The 21,442-nt window shown below is 40.9% G+C and overlaps 2 protein-coding genes across 2 annotated transcripts in view; one reads left to right on the top strand and one right to left on the bottom strand.

The window, feature by feature from the left end:
- Positions 1-11,846, bottom strand: LOC134823350 (uncharacterized). The gene is made up of 17 exons (XM_063834780.1): positions 11,834-11,846; positions 9,464-9,925; positions 7,511-7,579; positions 6,989-7,267; positions 5,697-6,053; positions 5,249-5,557; positions 4,750-5,097; positions 4,302-4,610; positions 3,803-4,150; positions 3,355-3,663; positions 2,856-3,203; positions 2,408-2,716; positions 1,909-2,256; positions 1,461-1,769; positions 962-1,309; positions 514-822; positions 1-362 (listed from the first exon to the last, which is right to left on the bottom strand). The coding sequence occupies exons 1-17, from the start codon at positions 11,844-11,846 to the stop codon at positions 1-3; spliced, it is 5,136 nt and encodes a 1,711-aa protein (XP_063690850.1).
- LOC134825988 (myoferlin-like) overlaps positions 1-17,259 on the top strand; it is a 44,478-nt gene extending 27,219 nt beyond the window's left edge. The window contains exons 30-40 of the mRNA XM_063838220.1: positions 12,804-13,051; positions 13,708-13,884; positions 14,077-14,225; positions 14,339-14,476; positions 14,675-14,879; positions 15,113-15,251; positions 15,411-15,596; positions 15,730-15,829; positions 15,982-16,138; positions 16,384-16,531; positions 16,648-17,259. Coding sequence (XP_063694290.1) covers positions 12,804-13,051; positions 13,708-13,884; positions 14,077-14,225; positions 14,339-14,476; positions 14,675-14,879; positions 15,113-15,251; positions 15,411-15,596; positions 15,730-15,829; positions 15,982-16,138; positions 16,384-16,531; positions 16,648-16,686 — 1,686 coding nt within the window. The 3' untranslated portion in view covers positions 16,687-17,259. The remainder of the gene's footprint in view (positions 1-12,803; positions 13,052-13,707; positions 13,885-14,076; positions 14,226-14,338; positions 14,477-14,674; positions 14,880-15,112; positions 15,252-15,410; positions 15,597-15,729; positions 15,830-15,981; positions 16,139-16,383; positions 16,532-16,647) is intronic.
- Positions 17,260-21,442: the final 4,183 nt, after the last annotated feature.

The following is a 21,442-nucleotide window of genomic DNA, read 5'->3' as shown; positions in this document are numbered from 1 at the left end:
TTAAAAGAAGGCACCTATTTCTTTTTCAACGACGACGTTAGCCACAACATCTTGGTAGGCAGATGAAGGGGAGTCTGAATACTGAGATGACGTCACAGAGCACTTGTAAGTGAAGGATGTTTCCTCGGCATAAGCTGCCATTTTGGCTTGTTTGATGGTTAGTTGTGCGTTCTGAATACCCTCGCCATCAACTGTTCCTGGAATCAATACGTAGTTGGTAGTATCTGAGTCTGCAACTTCTGCTTCATTAGGATCCTTCCAAGTCACTGCAACAGCAGCTTGATTGGCGTCTAGATCTTCGATAGTACAAGTTAAGGTCTGGTCGGCATCAGTGGTGACAGACTTTGTTGTTGAACTGAGAGCTGAAATATTTAGTTCTTGTTATGAAATGATGTTAGGAAACAAGAAACGATTACAAAAGAAGTACATCCAATAATAAAATCGAATCATAAATATAAATTTTATAAGCAGCTCTTACATGAAATATCATCGTATAATAGCTGAATTACTTACTGAAAACGTTTAGATTGACTTCTGTAATCATCTCAGTAGCACCATCTGCACCTTTGGGCGTGATTATACACTTGTAAATCTTATCTTCGTTGGTCTGACTATCAGGGACAGTCAAAGTGGTAGTCTGGGTACCAGTGTCGTAAGTACCAGTGTCAATGCTAAAGCCATCTCCGTTGTCAGCTTGTATAATCGAATCATCAACTTTCTTCCTCCACTCCACCTTATCCAGTGCCTCTGTCAAGCCAGTAATCACACAAGATACCATCGCCTGAGTGCCTTTGAGCTGTTCTTTGTGTACGGGTTGTACCGCTGAAATGAGGAGAGTTATCTGTGGTAGTAATTGTGAATTAGCACCATTTCAATAGTTATAAACTTTACATGATACACCAATCTTTGGTAACGCCCCCCAAAGCCCATGTTGTGATAGTTTAAGTTTAAAAGAAGGCACCTATTTCTTTTTCAACGACGACGTTAGCCACAACATCTTGGTAGGCAGATGAAGGGGAGTCTGAATACTGAGATGACGTCACAGAGCACTTGTAAGTGAAGGATGTTTCCTCGGCATAAGCTGCCATTTTGGCTTGTTTGATGGTTAGTTGTGCGTTCTGAATACCCTCGCCATCAACTGTTCCTGGAATCAATACGTAGTTGGTAGTATCTGAGTCTGCAACTTCTGCTTCATTAGGATCCTTCCAAGTCACTGCAACAGCAGCTTGATTGGCGTCTAGATCTTCGATAGTACAAGTTAAGGTCTGGTCGGCATCAGTGGTGACAGACTTTGTTGTTGAACTGAGAGCTGAAATATTTAGTTCTTGTTATGAAATGATGTTAGGAAACAAGAAACGATTACAAAAGAAGTACATCCAATAATAAAATCGAATCATAAATATAAATTTTATAAGCAGCTCTTACATGAAATATCATCGTATAATAGCTGAATTACTTACTGAAAACGTTTAGATTGACTTCTGTAATCATCTCAGTAGCACCATCTGCACCTTTGGGCGTGATTATACACTTGTAAATCTTATCTTCGTTGGTCTGACTATCAGGGACAGTCAAAGTGGTAGTCTGGGTACCAGTGTCGTAAGTACCAGTGTCAATGCTAAAGCCATCTCCGTTGTCAGCTTGTATAATCGAATCATCAACTTTCTTCCTCCACTCCACCTTATCCAGTGCCTCTGTCAAGCCAGTAATCACACAAGATACCATCGCCTGAGTGCCTTTGAGCTGTTCTTTGTGTACGGGTTGTACCGCTGAAATGAGGAGAGTTATCTGTGGTAGTAATTGTGAATTAGCACCATTTCAATAGTTATAAACTTTACATGATACACCAATCTTTGGTAACGCCCCCCAAAGCCCATGTTGTGATAGTTTAAGTTTAAAAGAAGGCACCTATTTCTTTTTCAACGACGACGTTAGCCACAACATCTTGGTAGGCAGATGAAGGGGAGTCTGAATACTGAGATGACGTCACAGAGCACTTGTAAGTGAAGGATGTTTCCTCGGCATAAGCTGCCATTTTGGCTTGTTTGATGGTTAGTTGTGCGTTTTGAATACCCTCGCCATCAACTGTTCCTGGAATCAATACGTAGTTGGTAGTATCTGAGTCTGCAACTTCTGCTTCATTAGGATCCTTCCAAGTCACTGCAACAGCAGCTTGATTGGCGTCTAGATCTTCGATAGTACAAGTTAAGGTCTGGTCGGCATCAGTGGTGACAGACTTTGTTGTTGAACTGAGAGCTGAAATATTTAGTTCTTGTTATGAAATGATGTTAGGAAACAAGAAACGATTACAAAAGAAGTACATCCAATAATAAAATCGAATCATAAATATAAATTTTATAAGCAGCTCTTACATGAAATATCATCGTATAATAGCTGAATTACTTACTGAAAACGTTTAGATTGACTTCTGTAATCATCTCAGTAGCACCATCTGCACCTTTGGGCGTGATTATACACTTGTAAATCTTATCTTCGTTGGTCTGACTATCAGGGACAGTCAAAGTGGTAGTCTGGGTACCAGTGTCGTAAGTACCAGTGTCAATGCTAAAGCCATCTCCGTTGTCAGCTTGTATAATCGAATCATCAACTTTCTTCCTCCACTCCACCTTATCCAGTGCCTCTGTCAAGCCAGTAATCACACAAGATACCATCGCCTGAGTGCCTTTGAGCTGTTCTTTGTGTACGGGTTGTACCGCTGAAATGAGGAGAGTTATCTGTGGTAGTAATTGTGAATTAGCACCATTTCAATAGTTATAAACTTTACATGATACACCAATCTTTGGTAACGCCCCCCAAAGCCCATGTTGTGATAGTTTAAGTTTAAAAGAAGGCACCTATTTCTTTTTCAACGACGACGTTAGCCACAACATCTTGGTAGGCAGATGAAGGGGAGTCTGAATACTGAGATGACGTCACAGAGCACTTGTAAGTGAAGGATGTTTCCTCGGCATAAGCTGCCATTTTGGCTTGTTTGATGGTTAGTTGTGCGTTCTGAATACCCTCGCCATCAACTGTTCCTGGAATCAATACGTAGTTGGTAGTATCTGAGTCTGCAACTTCTGCTTCATTAGGATCCTTCCAAGTCACTGCAACAGCAGCTTGATTGGCGTCTAGATCTTCGATAGTACAAGTTAAGGTCTGGTCGGCATCAGTGGTGACAGACTTTGTTGTTGAACTGAGAGCTGAAATATTTAGTTCTTGTTATGAAATGATGTTAGGAAACAAGAAACGATTACAAAAGAAGTACATCCAATAATAAAATCGAATCATAAATATAAATTTTATAAGCAGCTCTTACATGAAATATCATCGTATAATAGCTGAATTACTTACTGAAAACGTTTAGATTGACTTCTGTAATCATCTCAGTAGCACCATCTGCACCTTTGGGCGTGATTATACACTTGTAAATCTTATCTTCGTTGGTCTGACTATCAGGGACAGTCAAAGTGGTAGTCTGGGTACCAGTGTCGTAAGTACCAGTGTCAATGCTAAAGCCATCTCCGTTGTCAGCTTGTATAATCGAATCATCAACTTTCTTCCTCCACTCCACCTTATCCAGTGCCTCTGTCAAGCCAGTAATCACACAAGATACCATCGCCTGAGTGCCTTTGAGCTGTTCTTTGTGTACGGGTTGTACCGCTGAAATGAGGAGAGTTATCTGTGGTAGTAATTGTGAATTAGCACCATTTCAATAGTTATAAACTTTACATGATACACCAATCTTTGGTAACGCCCCCCAAAGCCCATGTTGTGATAGTTTAAGTTTAAAAGAAGGCACCTATTTCTTTTTCAACGACGACGTTAGCCACAACATCTTGGTAGGCAGATGAAGGGGAGTCTGAATACTGAGATGACGTCACAGAGCACTTGTAAGTGAAGGATGTTTCCTCGGCATAAGCTGCCATTTTGGCTTGTTTGATGGTTAGTTGTGCGTTCTGAATACCCTCGCCATCAACTGTTCCTGGAATCAATACGTAGTTGGTAGTATCTGAGTCTGCAACTTCTGCTTCATTAGGATCCTTCCAAGTCACTGCAACAGCAGCTTGATTGGCGTCTAGATCTTCGATAGTACAAGTTAAGGTCTGGTCGGCATCAGTGGTGACAGACTTTGTTGTTGAACTGAGAGCTGAAATATTTAGTTCTTGTTATGAAATGATGTTAGGAAACAAGAAACGATTACAAAAGAAGTACATCCAATAATAAAATCGAATCATAAATATAAATTTTATAAGCAGCTCTTACATGAAATATCATCGTATAATAGCTGAATTACTTACTGAAAACGTTTAGATTGACTTCTGTAATCATCTCAGTAGCACCATCTGCACCTTTGGGCGTGATTATACACTTGTAAATCTTATCTTCGTTGGTCTGACTATCAGGGACAGTCAAAGTGGTAGTCTGGGTACCAGTGTCGTAAGTACCAGTGTCAATGCTAAAGCCATCTCCGTTGTCAGCTTGTATAATCGAATCATCAACTTTCTTCCTCCACTCCACCTTATCCAGTGCCTCTGTCAAGCCAGTAATCACACAAGATACCATCGCCTGAGTGCCTTTGAGCTGTTCTTTGTGTACGGGTTGTACCGCTGAAATGAGGAGAGTTATCTGTGGTAGTAATTGTGAATTAGCACCATTTCAATAGTTATAAACTTTACATGATACACCAATCTTTGGTAACGCCCCCCAAAGCCCATGTTGTGATAGTTTAAGTTTAAAAGAAGGCACCTATTTCTTTTTCAACGACGACGTTAGCCACAACATCTTGGTAGGCAGATGAAGGGGAGTCTGAATACTGAGATGACGTCACAGAGCACTTGTAAGTGAAGGATGTTTCCTCGGCATAAGCTGCCATTTTGGCTTGTTTGATGGTTAGTTGTGCGTTCTGAATACCCTCGCCATCAACTGTTCCTGGAATCAATACGTAGTTGGTAGTATCTGAGTCTGCAACTTCTGCTTCATTAGGATCCTTCCAAGTCACTGCAACAGCAGCTTGATTGGCGTCTAGATCTTCGATAGTACAAGTTAAGGTCTGGTCGGCATCAGTGGTGACAGACTTTGTTGTTGAACTGAGAGCTGAAATATTTAGTTCTTGTTATGAAATGATGTTAGGAAACAAGAAACGATTACAAAAGAAGTACATCCAATAATAAAATCGAATCATAAATATAAATTTTATAAGCAGCTCTTACATGAAATATCATCGTATAATAGCTGAATTACTTACTGAAAACGTTTAGATTGACTTCTGTAATCATCTCAGTAGCACCATCTGCACCTTTGGGCGTGATTATACACTTGTAAATTTTATCTTCGTTGGTCTGACTATCAGGGACAGTCAAAGTGGTAGTCTGGGTACCAGTGTCGTAAGTACCAGTGTCAATGCTAAAGCCATCTCCGTTGTCAACTTGTATAATCGAATCATCAACTTTCTTCCTCCACTCCACCTTATCCAGTGCCTCTGTCAAGCCAGTAATCACACAAGATACCATCGCCTGAGTGCCTTTGAGCTGTTCTTTGTGTACGGGTTGTACCGCTGAAATGAGGAGAGTTATCTGTGGTAGTAATTGTGAATTAGCACCATTTCAATAGTTATAAACTTTACATGATACACCAATCTTTGGTAACGCCCCCCAAAGCCCATGTTGTGATAGTTTAAGTTTAAAAGAAGGCACCTATTTCTTTTTCAACGACGACGTTAGCCACAACATCTTGGTAGGCAGATGAAGGGGAGTCTGAATACTGAGATGACGTCACAGAGCACTTGTAAGTGAAGGATGTTTCCTCGGCATAAGCTGCCATTTTGGCTTGTTTGATGGTTAGTTGTGCGTTCTGAATACCAGTACTGCCATCAACAGCAACTGTTCCTGGAATCGATACGTAGTTGGTATTATCTGAGTTTATAATTTCTGCTCCATCACCAGGTTCCTTCCAAGTCACTGTAACAGCTTCATTGGCGTTTAGATCTCCGATAGTACAAGTTAACGTCTGTGCGGTATCAGTGGTGACAGACTTGGGTGTTGAAATGACAGCTGAAATATTCACGTCATCTTACAAAAATAATCTACAGACTACAATTAGAACCTACGGATTACCTTATCGGACTTTATTTGGACGGACATTACTTGAACGCTGGAGGCCCTAGAGTTCACCTTAATGTCCGTTCAAATAAAGTCCGTTCAATTAATGTCCGTCCAAGTTAACGTCATGTTAAGGTTAACCTAAAGTTGTCTAAGATAAAACCACTTCACAGTTCACGCCGAATGGGTGGTAAAAGTTTACACTGAAATGCAGGACCGAGGTAGTTTGATAAAAAAAGGTTTCCAAAAAGCGGGTATTACTGATGCTTTAAAGCTTTAAGCATGGAATATTTTATGCCCGAAAATTTAAAAAACGTTTAAAAAAATATTTTAAAAATTTCAATTTTTTATGGTTTTGATTGCCTTCTAGCGTTCATATTAATGTCCGTTCACATTTATGTCCGTTCAAGTAATGTCCGTCTAAATAAGGTCCGATAAGGTATTCAAGATTTTTCATCCAATTTACCTTCCATTGTGACCGATTTGATAGTTGTCTCTTATTTTTTAGTCATTATATATTCTGGAAATATTCGATCACCGGATAAAGAATCCTAACTTTTCACAATCAGTGATTTTCCAGAACATATCTGAATCTTTAACAAACTGCACATAACTTACTAAAGTAAGTACTAGAGAGGGATAGAGAGAGATAGAGAGAGAGAGAGAGAGAGAGAGAGAGAGAGAGAGAGAGAGAGAGAGAGAGAGAGAGAGAGAGAGAGAGAGAGAGAGAGAGAGAGAGAGAGAGAGAGAGAGAGAGAGAGAGAGAGAGAGAGAGAGAGAGAGAGAGAGAGAGAGAGAGAGAGAGAGAGAGAGAGAGAGAGAGATAGAGAGAGATAGAGAGAGAGAGTGAGAGAACTTACTAAACACTTTTAAGTTGACGGTCGTACTTTTGTCCGTTTCAGCAAGTTCAGTAGACGAGATAAGACACTCGTAAGTGTTATCTACATTGGTTTGAGCGGCAGTGACTGCTAGAGTGGTAATTTGGGTATCACCACTGAAACTATCTTCACCAGTGAAGATGGTATAACCATCCTGACCAGATATAATGGCCGTACCATCAGATAAAGTCCATTTCACCTCGTCCAGTACTTGGGTCAGACCAGATACGATACAAGATATAGTCGCATCCGTACCCGTGAGCTGTTCTTTGTTCACAGCAGTTACCGCTGAAATAATGGACGGATATCAGAAAATGCAACAATATATTTATTGACGGATGTTACTCGTCTAAATTTCTTCGAAGTAGCGCGCGCCGCTTTCTTCTCGCCGGGTCAGATCATTAACAATGGTCAATATATTTTTAAAAATGTCGTCATTTTGAGTTGAAATAAAAATGTAACCTCAAAATGTGAGAACTTTATCTCGAATACAACAGACACTTGGAAAATAAACCCGGAACGCCCTTATACCTAGTTTGATGATGGCTGCAACAACGTAGTCTACGTACATCAGATGAATGGGGTGATTCTGGGGTGATTCTGGGGTGATTCTGGGGTGATTCTGGGGTGAAATGAGGGGTTTAGGACGTTGCTGTATAATACGAGGTACGGTCTACACTCTACAGCATATCTTGATCATTGAATTGAACGAAAGTATCTCCCAACTGTGCACTTGCCTAAGAGTAAGTCTGAAGTGACGATCGTGGTTGAGAGTAACCAAACAATCAAGTAATTAATTGTATACATTCTTTCAAACTGCCGCTGCTTCTGTTTGTGCCTATCAAAAAGATTCCGTGGACTTGAGTTTCCCGAAGTGTTTGGATCTATTTTAACATTTATTGTATGTCAGACGCTAAGATGGACTTTCGGAAAAATATTTATGCTCTTTAAATTCACCAAATAATTTTTTACGTTATGTTCAAAAAGTGGCAAACTCGCAATATGTTAACATCTGCCAACTAGTATCAAATATCGTGCTTAATGCTTTAATTGTTTTGAGTCCACAAAATTTGCCAAAAACGAATAAACTGTTGAACAATAAAAAGGGAAGTTGGTCGTTTACCACCTGACAGTCTATGCAACGTCTATGCAACGTCCGTGCAACAACAAAAGAACCGTCTATGCAACGTCTATGCAACGTCCCTGCACAATGAACACTCTATGCACACTCCCTGCACGGTCAGTCTATGCAACGTCTATGCAACGTCTATGCAACGTCTATGCAACGTCCCTGCACAGTACCATATGAACACCGGCTACTAGCCGGCTACTAACCGGCTAGTAGCCACTTTTGTAATAACAGCTCCTCAACTTCACATTAACAACCGGCTACTAACCGGCACTTGAAAAGTGGTCACTAGCCGGCTACTAACCGGCTACTAGCCGGCTAGTGACCACAAAGTGGCTACTAACCGGCTACTAAGCGGTCACTAGCCGGCTATTAGCCGAGCTCTAAAGCAGACCTACTAGTAGCCGGTTCCAAACCGGCTACTAGCCGGCACTTAGAAAGTGGTCACTAGCCGGCTACTAACCGGCTACTAACCGGCTAGTAACCACCAAGTGGCTACTAACCGGCTACTAACCGGTCACTAGCCGGCTCTTAAGCGGACCTACTAGTAGCCGGTTCCAAACCGGCTACTAGCCGGCACTTAGAAAGCGGTCACTAGCCGGCTACTAACCGGCTACTAACCGGCTAGTAACCACCAAGTGGCTACTAACCGGCTACTAACCGGTCACTAGCCGGCTCTTAAGCGGACCTACTAGCCGGCACTCGAAAAGCGGTCGCTAGCCGGCTACTAACCGGCTACTAACCGGCTAGTAACCACCAAGTGGCTACTAACCGGTCACTAGCCGGCTCTAAAGCGGACCTTCTAGTTCCAAACCGGCTACTAGCCGACACTTGAAAAGCGGTCACTAGCCGGCTACTAACCGGCTACTAACCGGCTAGTAACCACCAAGTGGCTACTAACCGGTCACTAGCCGGCTCTAAAGCGGAGCTTCTAGTTCCAAACCGGCTACTAGCCGACACTTGAAAAGCGGTCACTAGCCGGCTGGTGGGTACTAGCTGGTTAGTAGACGGCTACTAACCGGCTAGTACTAATTTGCTCTAGGCGACTCTAAATCAGACCGGCTATAATTCATTATTGCCAAATAAACAAATTATTTGAAACAAATTATTTCAAACTTGTTATTTGAAACTTGTTATTTGAAACAAATTATTGAAATGAATTATTTGAAACAAGTTATTTGAAACACGTTATTTGAAAGTAAGTTCCAAAATCGATTACAACATTTTTATGAAAAATAAAAAAATACTGAAAACTGATTACATTCAATTTCTTCGTGGCGGAGGAGCAGTGTAATTGTTTTTGGGCGCTAGGACGACGCCTTGGGTACAAAGGGTCCTAAGAGTGGCAAGATTACGGTTGCAGATCTCGTTTGCGAAGGTGTAAACACTAGGAAGTCTGACGTCTCGTAGTTGCAGCAGTGCGTGTTGGACACCTGGTAGGTCAACTTTTGCTGCTTCAGCGATACATCGCTTTCTTGAGAAGTGACTCCGAGAAATGTGTATCTGCTCCAGAGCGGCAGACTTTGAGAGACCAGAGTTAACTAGCTGCACAACGGCGTCGTATTCCGCTATAACCCCGTCTAAAGAAAATATCCGCCTCGTTCTGCGACCAGTAGGCAGAGCAGCAGCATTGGGAGCAGGTTGCTGATCAGTAGCAGGTTGGTGTCCAGGAGCAGCTTGCTGAGCAGGAGGTTGAGGAGAATTGGGAGCAGGTTGTTGATCAGTAACAGGTTGCTGTGCAGGAGCAGGTTGAGGAGCTGGAGGTTGAGGAGCTGGAGGTTGAGGAGCTGGAGGTTGAGGAGCTGGAGGTTGAGGAGCTGGAGGTTGAGGAGCTGGAGGTTGAGGAGCTGGAGGTTGAGGAGCTGGAGGTTGAGGAGCTGGAGGTTGAGGAGCTGGAGGTTGAGGAGCTGGAGGTTGAGGAGCTGGAGGTTGAGGAGCTGGAGGTTGAGGAGCCGCTCTGGAGCAGATACACATTTCTCGGAGTCACTTCTCAAGAAAGCGATGTATCGCTGAAGCAGCAAAAGTTGACCTACCAGGTGTCCAACACGCACTGCTGCAACTACGAGACGTCAGACTTCCTAGTGTTTACACCTTCGCAAACGAGATCTGCAACCGTAATCTTGCCACTCTTAGGACCCTTTGTACCCAAGGCGTCGTCCTAGCGCCCAAAAACAATTACACTGCTCCTCCACCACGAAGAAATTGAATGTAATCAGTTTTCAGTATTTTTTTATTTTTCATAAAAATGTTGTAATCGATTTTGGAACTTACTTTCAAATAACGTGCTTAATAAAAGTAAGTTTAGTAGCCGGTTAGTAGCCACTTGGTGGTTACTAGCCGGTTAGTAGCCGGTTAGTAGCCGGCTAGTGACCACTTTCTAAGTGCCGGCTAGTAGCCGGTTTGGAACCGGCTACTAGTAGGTCTGCTTTAGAGCTCGGCTAATAGCCGGCTAGTGACCGCTTAGTAGCCGGTTAGTAGCCACTTTGTGGTCACTAGCCGGCTAGTAGCCGGTTAGTAGCCGGCTAGTGACCACTTTTCAAGTGCCGGTTAGTAGCCGGTTGTTAATGTGAAGTTGAGGAGCTGTTATTACAAAAGTGGCTACTAGCCGGTTAGTAGCCGGCTAGTAGCCGGTGTTCATATGGTACTGTGCAGGGACGTTGCATAGACGTTGCATAGACGTTGCATAGACGTTGCATAGACTGACCGTGCAGGGAGTGTGCATAGAGTGTTCATTGTGCAGGGACGTTGCATAGACGTTGCATAGACGGTTCTTTTGTTGTTGCACGGACCTGCTTAAGAAAAATCTGCGATGTAGCTCTAAGATCTCAATTAGCATTAAAGAAAGCTGATAATCTTCAGCTGTCGTTGCAACTCGAAAGCTAGCAACATTCGCATATATGAAATGTACCCTCCGCAGGGGCAGGTGGTTTTATCAATCCCTAATATAATGTCGGACGAGTGTTATGTCATACTACTGTCAATTTCTCGACACTTTGGCGGTAATTCGTCATATTAACTGCTCTTTTGTCCAAGTTTAACAACGTCTGCTTGGTATAGTTAAACTTATTTTGATATTAACACTACCGCGATATCCTTTTTCCCTCATCTTATATGGAAAACGATAGACTGCAGTTTCCTACGATAGGATACGCAATATAGAAATATAAAATTACAGCAGAATTAAGGTCCGGATCGCCGGGTAATACACAATTAAAGCTCAGCTGTGTCCGTTGTCTGAAGGTCGTGTGCTGGCCTACGTAATATGCATACGTTTCTATAGTCCCCGGGCAACGACGCGTCGAAAAATCGACCACCACTACTATTCAATAATCACCTGCTGCCCTCGTAGGTTACATTGCACATTACTACTTTAATACTCATTGGTAATGTCTTATAGCAACATGGGATTTGTCACACGTGCGCTCTGGAATTATCGGAAGCTGCTCATTTTGAGGATAATTTGAAGTTGAACGAACAGCTGTTTTAAAGGTGCTGTAAAAGTGTAAAGATCATTTGTAGCCATTCCCAAAATTTAAACGAGTCAAATTTACATCAGGTTGGTCTGACATTATGTATCGTTGGGATGACTAAAGTAATATATAAAATTCTTAGTCTCCAACGTTTTATTTTTCTGCTCAATATGCACAAATCTCCTTTTCGGGCAAATCTGCATTTAATAATGCGGAATTTATTTGAAACTAAGTTACAGTTTCCCTTATACCCACGGTTGAAGACCATAATATACTGCAAATTCTAAATATATAATTAGTCTTAATTCGGACAGCAAATAATTCGCGTTAAGAGTAGCCATCGTGTCAAAATTACACTAGCGTAATCATTTAGAAACCCCCCATCCCCCCTCGGCTGATTACGTAATACTAATATGTGAACGACCCCTTAGAGTTAGACCAAAAACAGTTTTAGCAATTTTACCCGGAGGAAAACATCCGCGGTAAATCTAGATTTGCATTAGCAGAAATCGGGAGTAAACACCAAAGGTGAGGTACAACTCTAAGACAACTCTGGCCAGTTTTGGGTCTGAGCGTTGGGCGAGGAATTTATCTGAATATGCTAAACTAATGGTAAGCGCCCATTAACATAGAATGAACACTGCTCATAGACAATCGACATGGAACTCACTGCCTAAAATTAAATGTTTACTAAGCCAACTTGAAGATTTCTCCAAAAGTGTCCAGTTTTAGATCTGGGCATTGGGCGAGGGACAAATCTGAATATGCTAAACTAATACTAGGAGGACATAATACTTGTTATAAAGGGTTTAGGGATCAAGATCTTTTCAAAGCTGGCTGGTTTTGGCTCTGGCCGATAAAAGGCGAGACAAAATATGCTTTACTAATGGTATGCTAGGAAACTACGTGTGAGGTAATCTTTGCCAACCGTTACGAGGATGCAGGTATAGTTGCACCTGTTCCTGTTCCCCTGCTTGTTTAATCCGTAGGTATAGTTTTAGAACAGTTACAAAGGATTTACATTGGCAGTGCATTGTGAAGAGAAACGACGCACATAAAAGAATGAGCATTCCGGGAGGGTGAATGAACACTGCACTAACGACTGACTTCTGGACCTGGAACTAAACTAGCTAGTCCTAATCTTAATAATGGCATCAGCGCTGAAAAATGACCGTCCAAATATGGGCCGATACACCGATTCACTGATCTAACACCATATTTTCAGGGATCGTTCAGAATATACGAGCTATCTAACGATGGCGACGACAGGGATTTGATTTATGGTTCTGTCCCGACCGCGGGAAGTATTCGCATATCCGTCCGACTGTACGCTCTACAAGCGATAGGACTAGCTACACCATCTAGACTCAAGGATAAAACATGTGACCCCTTTATATCTGTGACTCTCGGTCCTAAAACTATTGCTGATACCACCAGTTTGATGAAGAGGAATAGGAACCCAAGATTCTGCAAGTAAGTTACCATGTTACTGATGCATAGTGCATACTAACTACAATTAAATCAGTCGAAATGATACTTGTTTTTTTAACGGACAAAAAAACTAAATAGGTTTTGCTATGAATGTCCAATTCCATTGTTTCGGAATAACAAACAAAAACGTTATCAAAACATGGCAGTGTTAGCTGTGAGGGATAGCTTTTTTTAAAAACTGTGTCAAATCACTTCACAGACATGAAATATTTTCCAATGGTCACTCCACCTGGCCAGCCGTCCAACTTTCAATTACATGAAATCACACTGATTTGCTAGAAATATAGAGTTAACACAAACAAGCTTACAGTCACCATATGTTTCAAATTCGAAGTAGCCATCTTGTGGTGTGATTACTATCACGATTATATATTTCTTTCTGAACAGGCGAGTACTGTAATCTAAATTATGGGTTGCTGTTCAATGATATCATGTGTAACAGAACTTTTGATATCCCAAAAATGAACAATGTTCTCAGGAATCCATACAATAACCCTAACCCAAACATTTATCTTAACTGTGACACTAAACTTACTCAAGTAATCTAATCTTATGCTTTATTCTCCAGATCCTGATCTCTATTTTCTGACCGGTTCAATTAATACACATAGCCGTTAATAACTCCAGCTTACCACCAGGATCTACAACATGGACACGTATATACCGAACTATCCTGAGCTGCAGGTGGCTATCATTGACTCTGAATCAACTGATGAAGGCAGGGACGCCCTGATAGGTCAGACTAAGGTGGATCTGGAGGACAGGTTCCTCTCTATCAAACGTCCGATCTGTGGGCTAACTGAACGATATATGATGTGAGTTTCAGGGAATGTTGTGGACTTTTGTCAGCTAGTTTGAGTGTATTTTGATGTGAATACTGGCTGCGTAGAAAGCGGTTAAACAAAAAACTGAATTTATTTTCATATGACTGTCCGGACTTTAGCTTTACGTCTCGTGCTAAGTTTAAATCAATATTTTACCAAACATCTACCTTATATCCCCCCCAGTTCTGGACCACACAAGTGGAGAGACTTCATGTTGCCCACTCAGATTCTAGATGAGTTCTGTACAGCTAACACTATCCCCCTGCCATCCTATGCTGAAGATGGAACCAACTGTGTAATCAATGACGAAATGTACACCATATCAGAGTTTGGTAAGCTAACACCTGGTCGTGCGTTCATATTTTTGAAAAGCTTATAAAAAGGCCCGCTTTGAAAATATACGATATGTTAATTTCTGGTTAGTTAATTTCGATCACTCTATCAGAGAAACACAAGGAGAATTTTGAGGATACAGCAATATGGGGACCCTTAAAAGAGAGGACAGCCCTGTATGTGCTGCTAGAGTTGGGCCTGGTAAGAGACTACGCTGAGAAGAGAAAACTTATCAACCCTGTCATGCCTGGTCAGTTTATCACTGTTTTAACTTTTTAAGAGGGTCGCATACGACACTGAGAAGTTAGCCTTCTTCAAGTAGTAATAAGTATTTGTGTGTGTAGAACCGACTTAGATTTTGAAACTTAAATATTGATATGCCTCAGAATTAGAATTTTTTAATTTTTATTTAGGTGCCGTTTAATTATAAAACTTTTTCTTCCTTCAGGAGTACCGCAGGGAAAAATGTTGATGTTTACAGACATATTCCCTTACATGCTGAGTCCCCCTGAACCTATGAACATAGACCCTCCTCTCCCCGTTGATATGGAGCTTCGACTGATCGTGTTTGATGTCACTGATGTTGAAACGGTTGAGGAGGTGCCCCCTCTAAAGCCTGACTCGGACACTCTCCACGATCTTATGATTAGAGGGTGGGTCTTGTCACTAAAGTAAAACCCGATTTACTGCGCCCCGATTTACCGCAAATCCCGATTTAAGGATTTGCCGCGGGTGAATCCTTTCCCCAAATTCCGCAGTGATGCGAGGTTTTACTGTATTACTTGCTAGAATAACTTGTTTCATAATTTGCATTAATTTCACTTTATTTTCTACATATTATAACTATCTCTCTCTCTTCATCTCAAATCACGTGGTCTGTTTTCAGCCAGTTTGCTGGAGACCCAGAAGCACAAGTTTCAGAAATACATCCCTCAGCGGTGAACGGCAACGGAGCTTTCAACTGGAGGTTCCTCTTTAGGTTCGGATACGCTTTCCTGGACAGGAAGAGATGCATTCCTGGAGAGGTGGGCCCTATAAAGTTAATTTTAGAGGAACTTTTAGTTCAATTTGGAAGTGCATTTGGAAAATTCAGTATGCATATTCACTATTCTGTTTTAAAAGTGCTAATAAGTATAACGCTTATGAAGTAGAGTAGTTAATATCTCTCGACTCCACCTTCCCAGATAGAAGATCAACTGTTGGATCCCATTCTGACTATAAGTGTAGTGGATGGAGACCCCTCAGTTGCCCCGGAGCCGTACGCTTTTCTTCACTTGGACCTCACATATTTACCTCGTGGTCAGCCTAAAGAGGAGTGGGGCGTCATGGAAATGATACCTGGCTATGAAGAGCCTCCCCCTCCCACCCCGGTTATTTGAATATATTTAATTTTATGGTGCCATTTACTTTAATATTTGTTAGTTCGTCGACCTCAAACACAATTTAGTTCTTTAATTAGGTAATGTGGATTTTATCCAGAATTAATATGGTTATATTTTCCAGGACCCTTTTGCAGAAGAGGAAGAAGGTGAAGAGGAAGAGCCACCTCCCAGACCGCCCAAGATTCAATACCTCAATCTTTTCAAGAAGAAAAAATCTCAAGGTTTTTCAATTGACGTGTCCCTAACTCGATTGTTTTCATGATATACATTATACATATCATTGAATTTAGATTGTTGTGATAAACAAGCCCTTTAAGTTCATTAAAATGATTACCAAAGTCGAATCTACATTTTCACCAGATCCCCTCCATAGGTTGGTGGCCAATGTACAAGAAGATAGACGGCTTCCTGTACAAGACAGGTAGGATAAAGCTGGAGATAGAGGTCATGACAAAACCGCAAGCTGAACAAAGACCAGCTGGTTTCGGCCGAGCCGACCCTAACGAGAACCCTGAAATTGACGAGCCCATGTGAGTTTTCTTTCTTATTTTTAATTTTTGATTACCTTCTAGAGTACCTTAGTACGACTGTTACACGAACTGCACATATGCAAAGTATTACAATTTAGTATACAGCTACATAAAATTATAGGGGTGAGTTTTGTATTTGTGCAGCAGGCAGCTGATAATATGGTGCAGCTTATAAAGTGACAGATATTGCCCAATATTGAGCATTGTAGCAGTACCTTTAACACCGACCGCTAACCTCCCTTCAGTCGAGTTTCCACCGAGTTTCCAGAGATCGACGTGAAAGTTAAAACAGTCAAGTTCGTCTGGAAATCACCCAACAAACCCAAGATGATATTGGCGGGTATCGCACAGCTGTTAGGCGTCGTGTCCTTCTCTATCATCTATAATCTACCTGTAAGTCACAAAAGCTTTTTTAGTCCGACTATTCAATTTCGTTTCTTCATATCGATTTCACGCTGTTTATGAATTGAGTTTATTTCCAACATTTTATGCAAGGTTCTTATCTTCAGTCTGCTCTGTTATCCTACCTTATCTCATACATTGGATAAGCCACACCTGATATCAGCAAGTTACAACAGCAACCTTCTTCATGTTTCCATGCCTGCAATAATCAGCTAGAAGATTCCCGAAACCTCGACCTTATCGTGCAAATGGGCTGGACTCTGGATCGAGAATGAGAGCTGGACTCTTTAGAATTCATTAGATTCCATGTCCACACTTTAGAAAGACTCTTAAAGAAGGGTCTTCAAGAACCCCCCTTATCTGGCTCCCACGGAGATTAGATCACGTCAAATAATCAGTGACGCTTAAATAATGATGTCATTGCTTTGATTTTAGCTAAATCTTTAAATGACATAGAAACTGATATTGAGTCCCTCGTTCAAGTAGGTCAGCAAAGCAAAGACTTTTCAACAGCACTTGCTGGTCAAGCTGCAAAATGTAATTGCTTTGTTGTCCGCTTTGTTTTAAAACCTCAATTGATACCTTCATGTGGGGTATTATTGGACGGGACCATAAGTTCGCCGCATAAAAAGACTGTTGCCTTATTGGCAACAGTTTTATATTGTTGTTTTACCGTCACAATTATTCTGAACATGTGTATTTTCTTGTTTTAGCTTCGCAAAATACAATTGTTTTATTTGCAGCCAAATGATAAACCTCTGCAATTTGTAAAACTAAAATGTTACATAGTGACCGAAGATTGTAAATTCATATATTGTTACATTTTACATCAGCATCGGAAACATATAAAGATTGTTAATTATATAAGAATAATTGCTGTCGAGCTACTGGCTCCATCGCGATTTGTAACTGTGAAATGCTAGTTAGGACGGCAGAATTTATAAAAATTTATTTAGGGACAAATTGTATGAGGTATCTTGCAGAATCTCTGTCTAGCTGATATTGTTCATTAGAGCAGGCTTGGATCAACAAAAAGATTTTTAACTCACTAACGAAACAGTGTAGCTATTTATCTATCTCTCGTGTTTCTCGTGGTAAATTTAATCCTGTTAATCCGGTTAATCCTGTTAGTGTTAATCTATGTTCCTAGAATTAGAAACAACCTCGTTCACAATCGCATCGAAACATCCCCGAAGTTTCTGCAACATGTAATTGCTTTGTTGTCCGCTTTGTTTAAAAACCTCAATCGATACCCAGTAGGGTATGACTGGACCATAAGGTTGCCACATAAACAAATTGCCGCATTATTGGCAACCCCTATTGTTTCTACTTGCCTTTGTCAAACCATTCCAGATCAGATCAGCCGATCAGGAGACATCGAGGAATTAAGGACAGCAGTCTTACACAAATATAATATGTGCTCAAACACATTCCTGAAATACCAGTCAGTTTTAAGAACAATGGGCCTCTAATAATTCCGTAGGCTGTACCTTGGTACCCTTTCCAGGATCAACTCCCTCAGCGCCAGTTTTAGTTTACTCTAGTAGCAGAGCATAGTTGAGTGTGCACTTCGATGTACACGATTTCTGACAACACAGGGTTGTTTGTTAGGTCATTCTAAACCAAAATCGTTTAGGTGGACAATTTGTTTCGCTAGAGACAACCCTACAGGGCAAATTTTCTAAATTACCCTCAGTCGCGTATACGGGATTTTCGTATTTCGGCTCCTGAAGGTCATAAAGACTTCATTTTTAGCTTAAAATTACCGCAATGGCCACATTTATATACAACTTATTAATCAATATATGGTCTAAAATTGTTTGTTTCCGAGATATCTGCAAAAAACTAATTTTAAGCTCAGGCGTAGGCACAAATTTCATCAAATTTGTATCTCAGCTTCTGAAGGTCTTAGAGCCTCAAACTTTAGCTTAAAATGACTGAAATGCACATGTTTATATTGACACTATAAAGGTCATAAAGGCCCAAATGCTTACTTCTGGAAAAAATCCAGAAAAACCGATTTTCACTGGGGCAATGAAAAAAATCTACTCTAGAAGCTAATTGAAATCGAGTATGCAGTTTGGTGTCGACAACTTTTCTAGAAACCAGGTCCTTTGTAAGGTCATTCTGGATCAGAATTGATAAGGTACGCAATTTCTATCAGTAGTTCCAACCCTAGGGGGGAAATTTCTAAATTACCCTCAGGTGCAAATATATAACTTTTGTATCTCGGCTTCTGAACGTTGTAGGGGCCTCTCTTTTAAGCTTTTAGCTCAAACTAACTGCAAAGGCCACATTTACATAAAAGCTATAAAGCAACATAGGGTTTATAGTGCTTAGTTTTGGAGATATTCATTAAAAACTGTTTTAACTTTCGTGTATCCTAAAATAGTAACATCAAACATGTACTTAATTTTGGTATCCCGGGCTAAAAAAGTCTTACAGACACTTTACTTGCAGCACAGCAAAAGTTCAGCATGAACAAATTCAGATAATATTTATGAAGCAACACAATTTAGTTTCAGAAGCCCCCTTCAGCTATCTTGTCTTATCCCCAAATTTATACATCTGACGATCTCTCTTGTTGCTTCTATCTCGTTAAAGCCAAGGCTCGAACGGGACCGCTTTTTTTGCCGGGACTGGGACTGGGAAAAAGTGCCGGGACCGGGATTAAGACCGAAACCGGGATTAGGGATCGGGATTAAGCCCGGATCCCAGTCTTAACATAAGTTGGGCTCTCTCCAGTACTGTTTGGCTATTATGGCTAATCAACTCCAATCCAACCTTATGTAGTAGAATCTACTTCTAGTTTCCTTCAATTCTGCTATCCCCACTCTAGCTCTTTGTAGCAATCTCTGAATGCTACTTCCTGATCTATCTAGCTTCCACCAACATCCAATAATTGTTGTTATGCTACTATTAGCACCTGCAAATTCTAGCCCTATTCAGCAACCTCAGACTTACTCTACTCTGTTCAGCTATCACGGATCAACAGAACCTGCAAATTCTAGCACTAATTCCAGCAACCTCAGACTACTTTCTGCTCTATCCAGCTAACACTAGCAAACGGTACCCACAAATTTTAGCTTCTTCTAGCTACTTCGGGCTACATCCATCCTTATTCAGTTGGTTGAGCACTCTCAAATTCTATCTGTTTTTATCTAATTTAGGCTACCTCCAGGCTCCAGCTAGAATTTGAGGGTGCTTGTGCTATCTGGATATAGCATAAGGTAGTCTAAGTGTGCTGGATAGGGCTAGAATTTGCAGGTGCTAGTGGTAGCTGAACAACAATTAGTGGGTGTTGGTGGAAGCTAGATAGAGCAGAAAGTAGCATTCAGAATTTGCTAGAAATAGCAGGTTTCCTCTTCCTCAATGAGCTGGAAATTGTTGAATGCAGCTGAGTCAGCCGGAAAGAGTCAAAATAAATTGTTGCTGGTGGTGCTATAAAAGGCAAGAAGTAGCTTAAGTTAAGTTTGCTAGAAAGAGCAGAAGTTGGAGGGGCCAGGCGGCCTTGCAGTAGTAGCTAAATAGATGTAGCCGAAGTACGTGAAAAGAGCTGGAATTGGTGGATTCTGCCCACTGATGGTACCTGTATAATAGAGCAGGAGGTAGCATTCAGAGGTTGCTAGAAAGAGCTACAATTATAACGTGTTGGTGGTAGCTGGGTAGAATAGGCATGGCATAGAGGTAGCAGAATTAAAGGAAACTAGAAGTAGATTCTACTTCATGAGGTGGGATTGAAGTTGATTAGCCATAATAGTCAAACAGTACTGGAGAGAGCCCAACTTGTAGTAACTATAACGAGATAGTTAGATGTTCATGTATAAATTTGGGGATTGAAGTAGTTCGAAGTAACCAGAGAGATGGTTAGACGTATACATTTGGGTATAAGACAAGATAGCTGAAGGGGGCTTCTGAAACTAAATTGTGTTGCTTCATAAATATTACCTGAATTTGTTCATGCTGAACTTTTGCTGTGCTGCAAGTAAAGTGTCTGTAAGACTTTTTTAGCCCGGGATACCAAAATTAAGTACATGTTTGATGTTACTATTTTAGGATGCACGAAAGTTAAAACAGTTTTTAATGAATATCTCCAAAACTAAGCACTATAAACCCTATGTTGCTTTATAGCTTTTATGTAAATGTGGCCTTTGCAGTTAGTTTGAGCTAAAAGCTTAAAAGAGAGGCCCCTACAACGTTCAGAAGCCGAGATACAAAAGTTATATATTTGCACCTGAGGGTAATTTAGAAATTTCCCCCCTAGGGTTGGAACTACTGATAGAAATTGCGTACCTTATCAATTCTGATCCAGAATGACCTTACAAAGGACCTGGTTTCTAGAAAAGTTGTCGACACCAAACTGCATACTCGATTTCAATTAGCTTCTAGAGTAGATTTTTTTCATTGCCCCAGTGAAAATCGGTTTTTCTGGATTTTTTCCAGAAGTAAGCATTTTGGGCCTTTATGACCTTTATAGTGTCAATATAAACATGTGCATTTCAGTCATTTTAAGCTAAAGTTTGAGGCTCTAAGACCTTCAGAAGCTGAGATACAAATTTGATGAAATTTGTGCCTACGCCTGAGCTTAAAATTAGTTTTTTGCAGATATCTCGGAAACAAACAATTTTAGACCATATATTGATTAATAAGTTGTATATAAATGTGGCCATTGCGGTAATTTTAAGCTAAAAATGAAGTCTTTATGACCTTCAGGAGCCGAAATACGAAAATCCCGTATACGCGACTGAGGGTAATTTAGAAAATTTGCCCTGTAGGGTTGTCTCTAGCGAAACAAATTGTCCACCTAAACGATTTTGGTTTAGAATGACCTAACAAACAACCCTGTGTTGTCAGAAATCGTGTACATCGAAGTGCACACTCAACTATGCTCTGCTACTAGAG

Source organism: Bolinopsis microptera, chromosome 1 (genome assembly GCF_026151205.1).
Source record: "Bolinopsis microptera isolate Bmic1 chromosome 1, MBARI_Bmic_1.0, whole genome shotgun sequence".
In the NCBI taxonomy this organism is placed as follows: Eukaryota; Metazoa; Ctenophora; class Tentaculata; order Lobata; family Bolinopsidae; genus Bolinopsis; species Bolinopsis microptera.
Note: the sequence above shows the minus strand (reverse complement) of the source record. Positions and strands in the feature narration are given on the sequence as shown.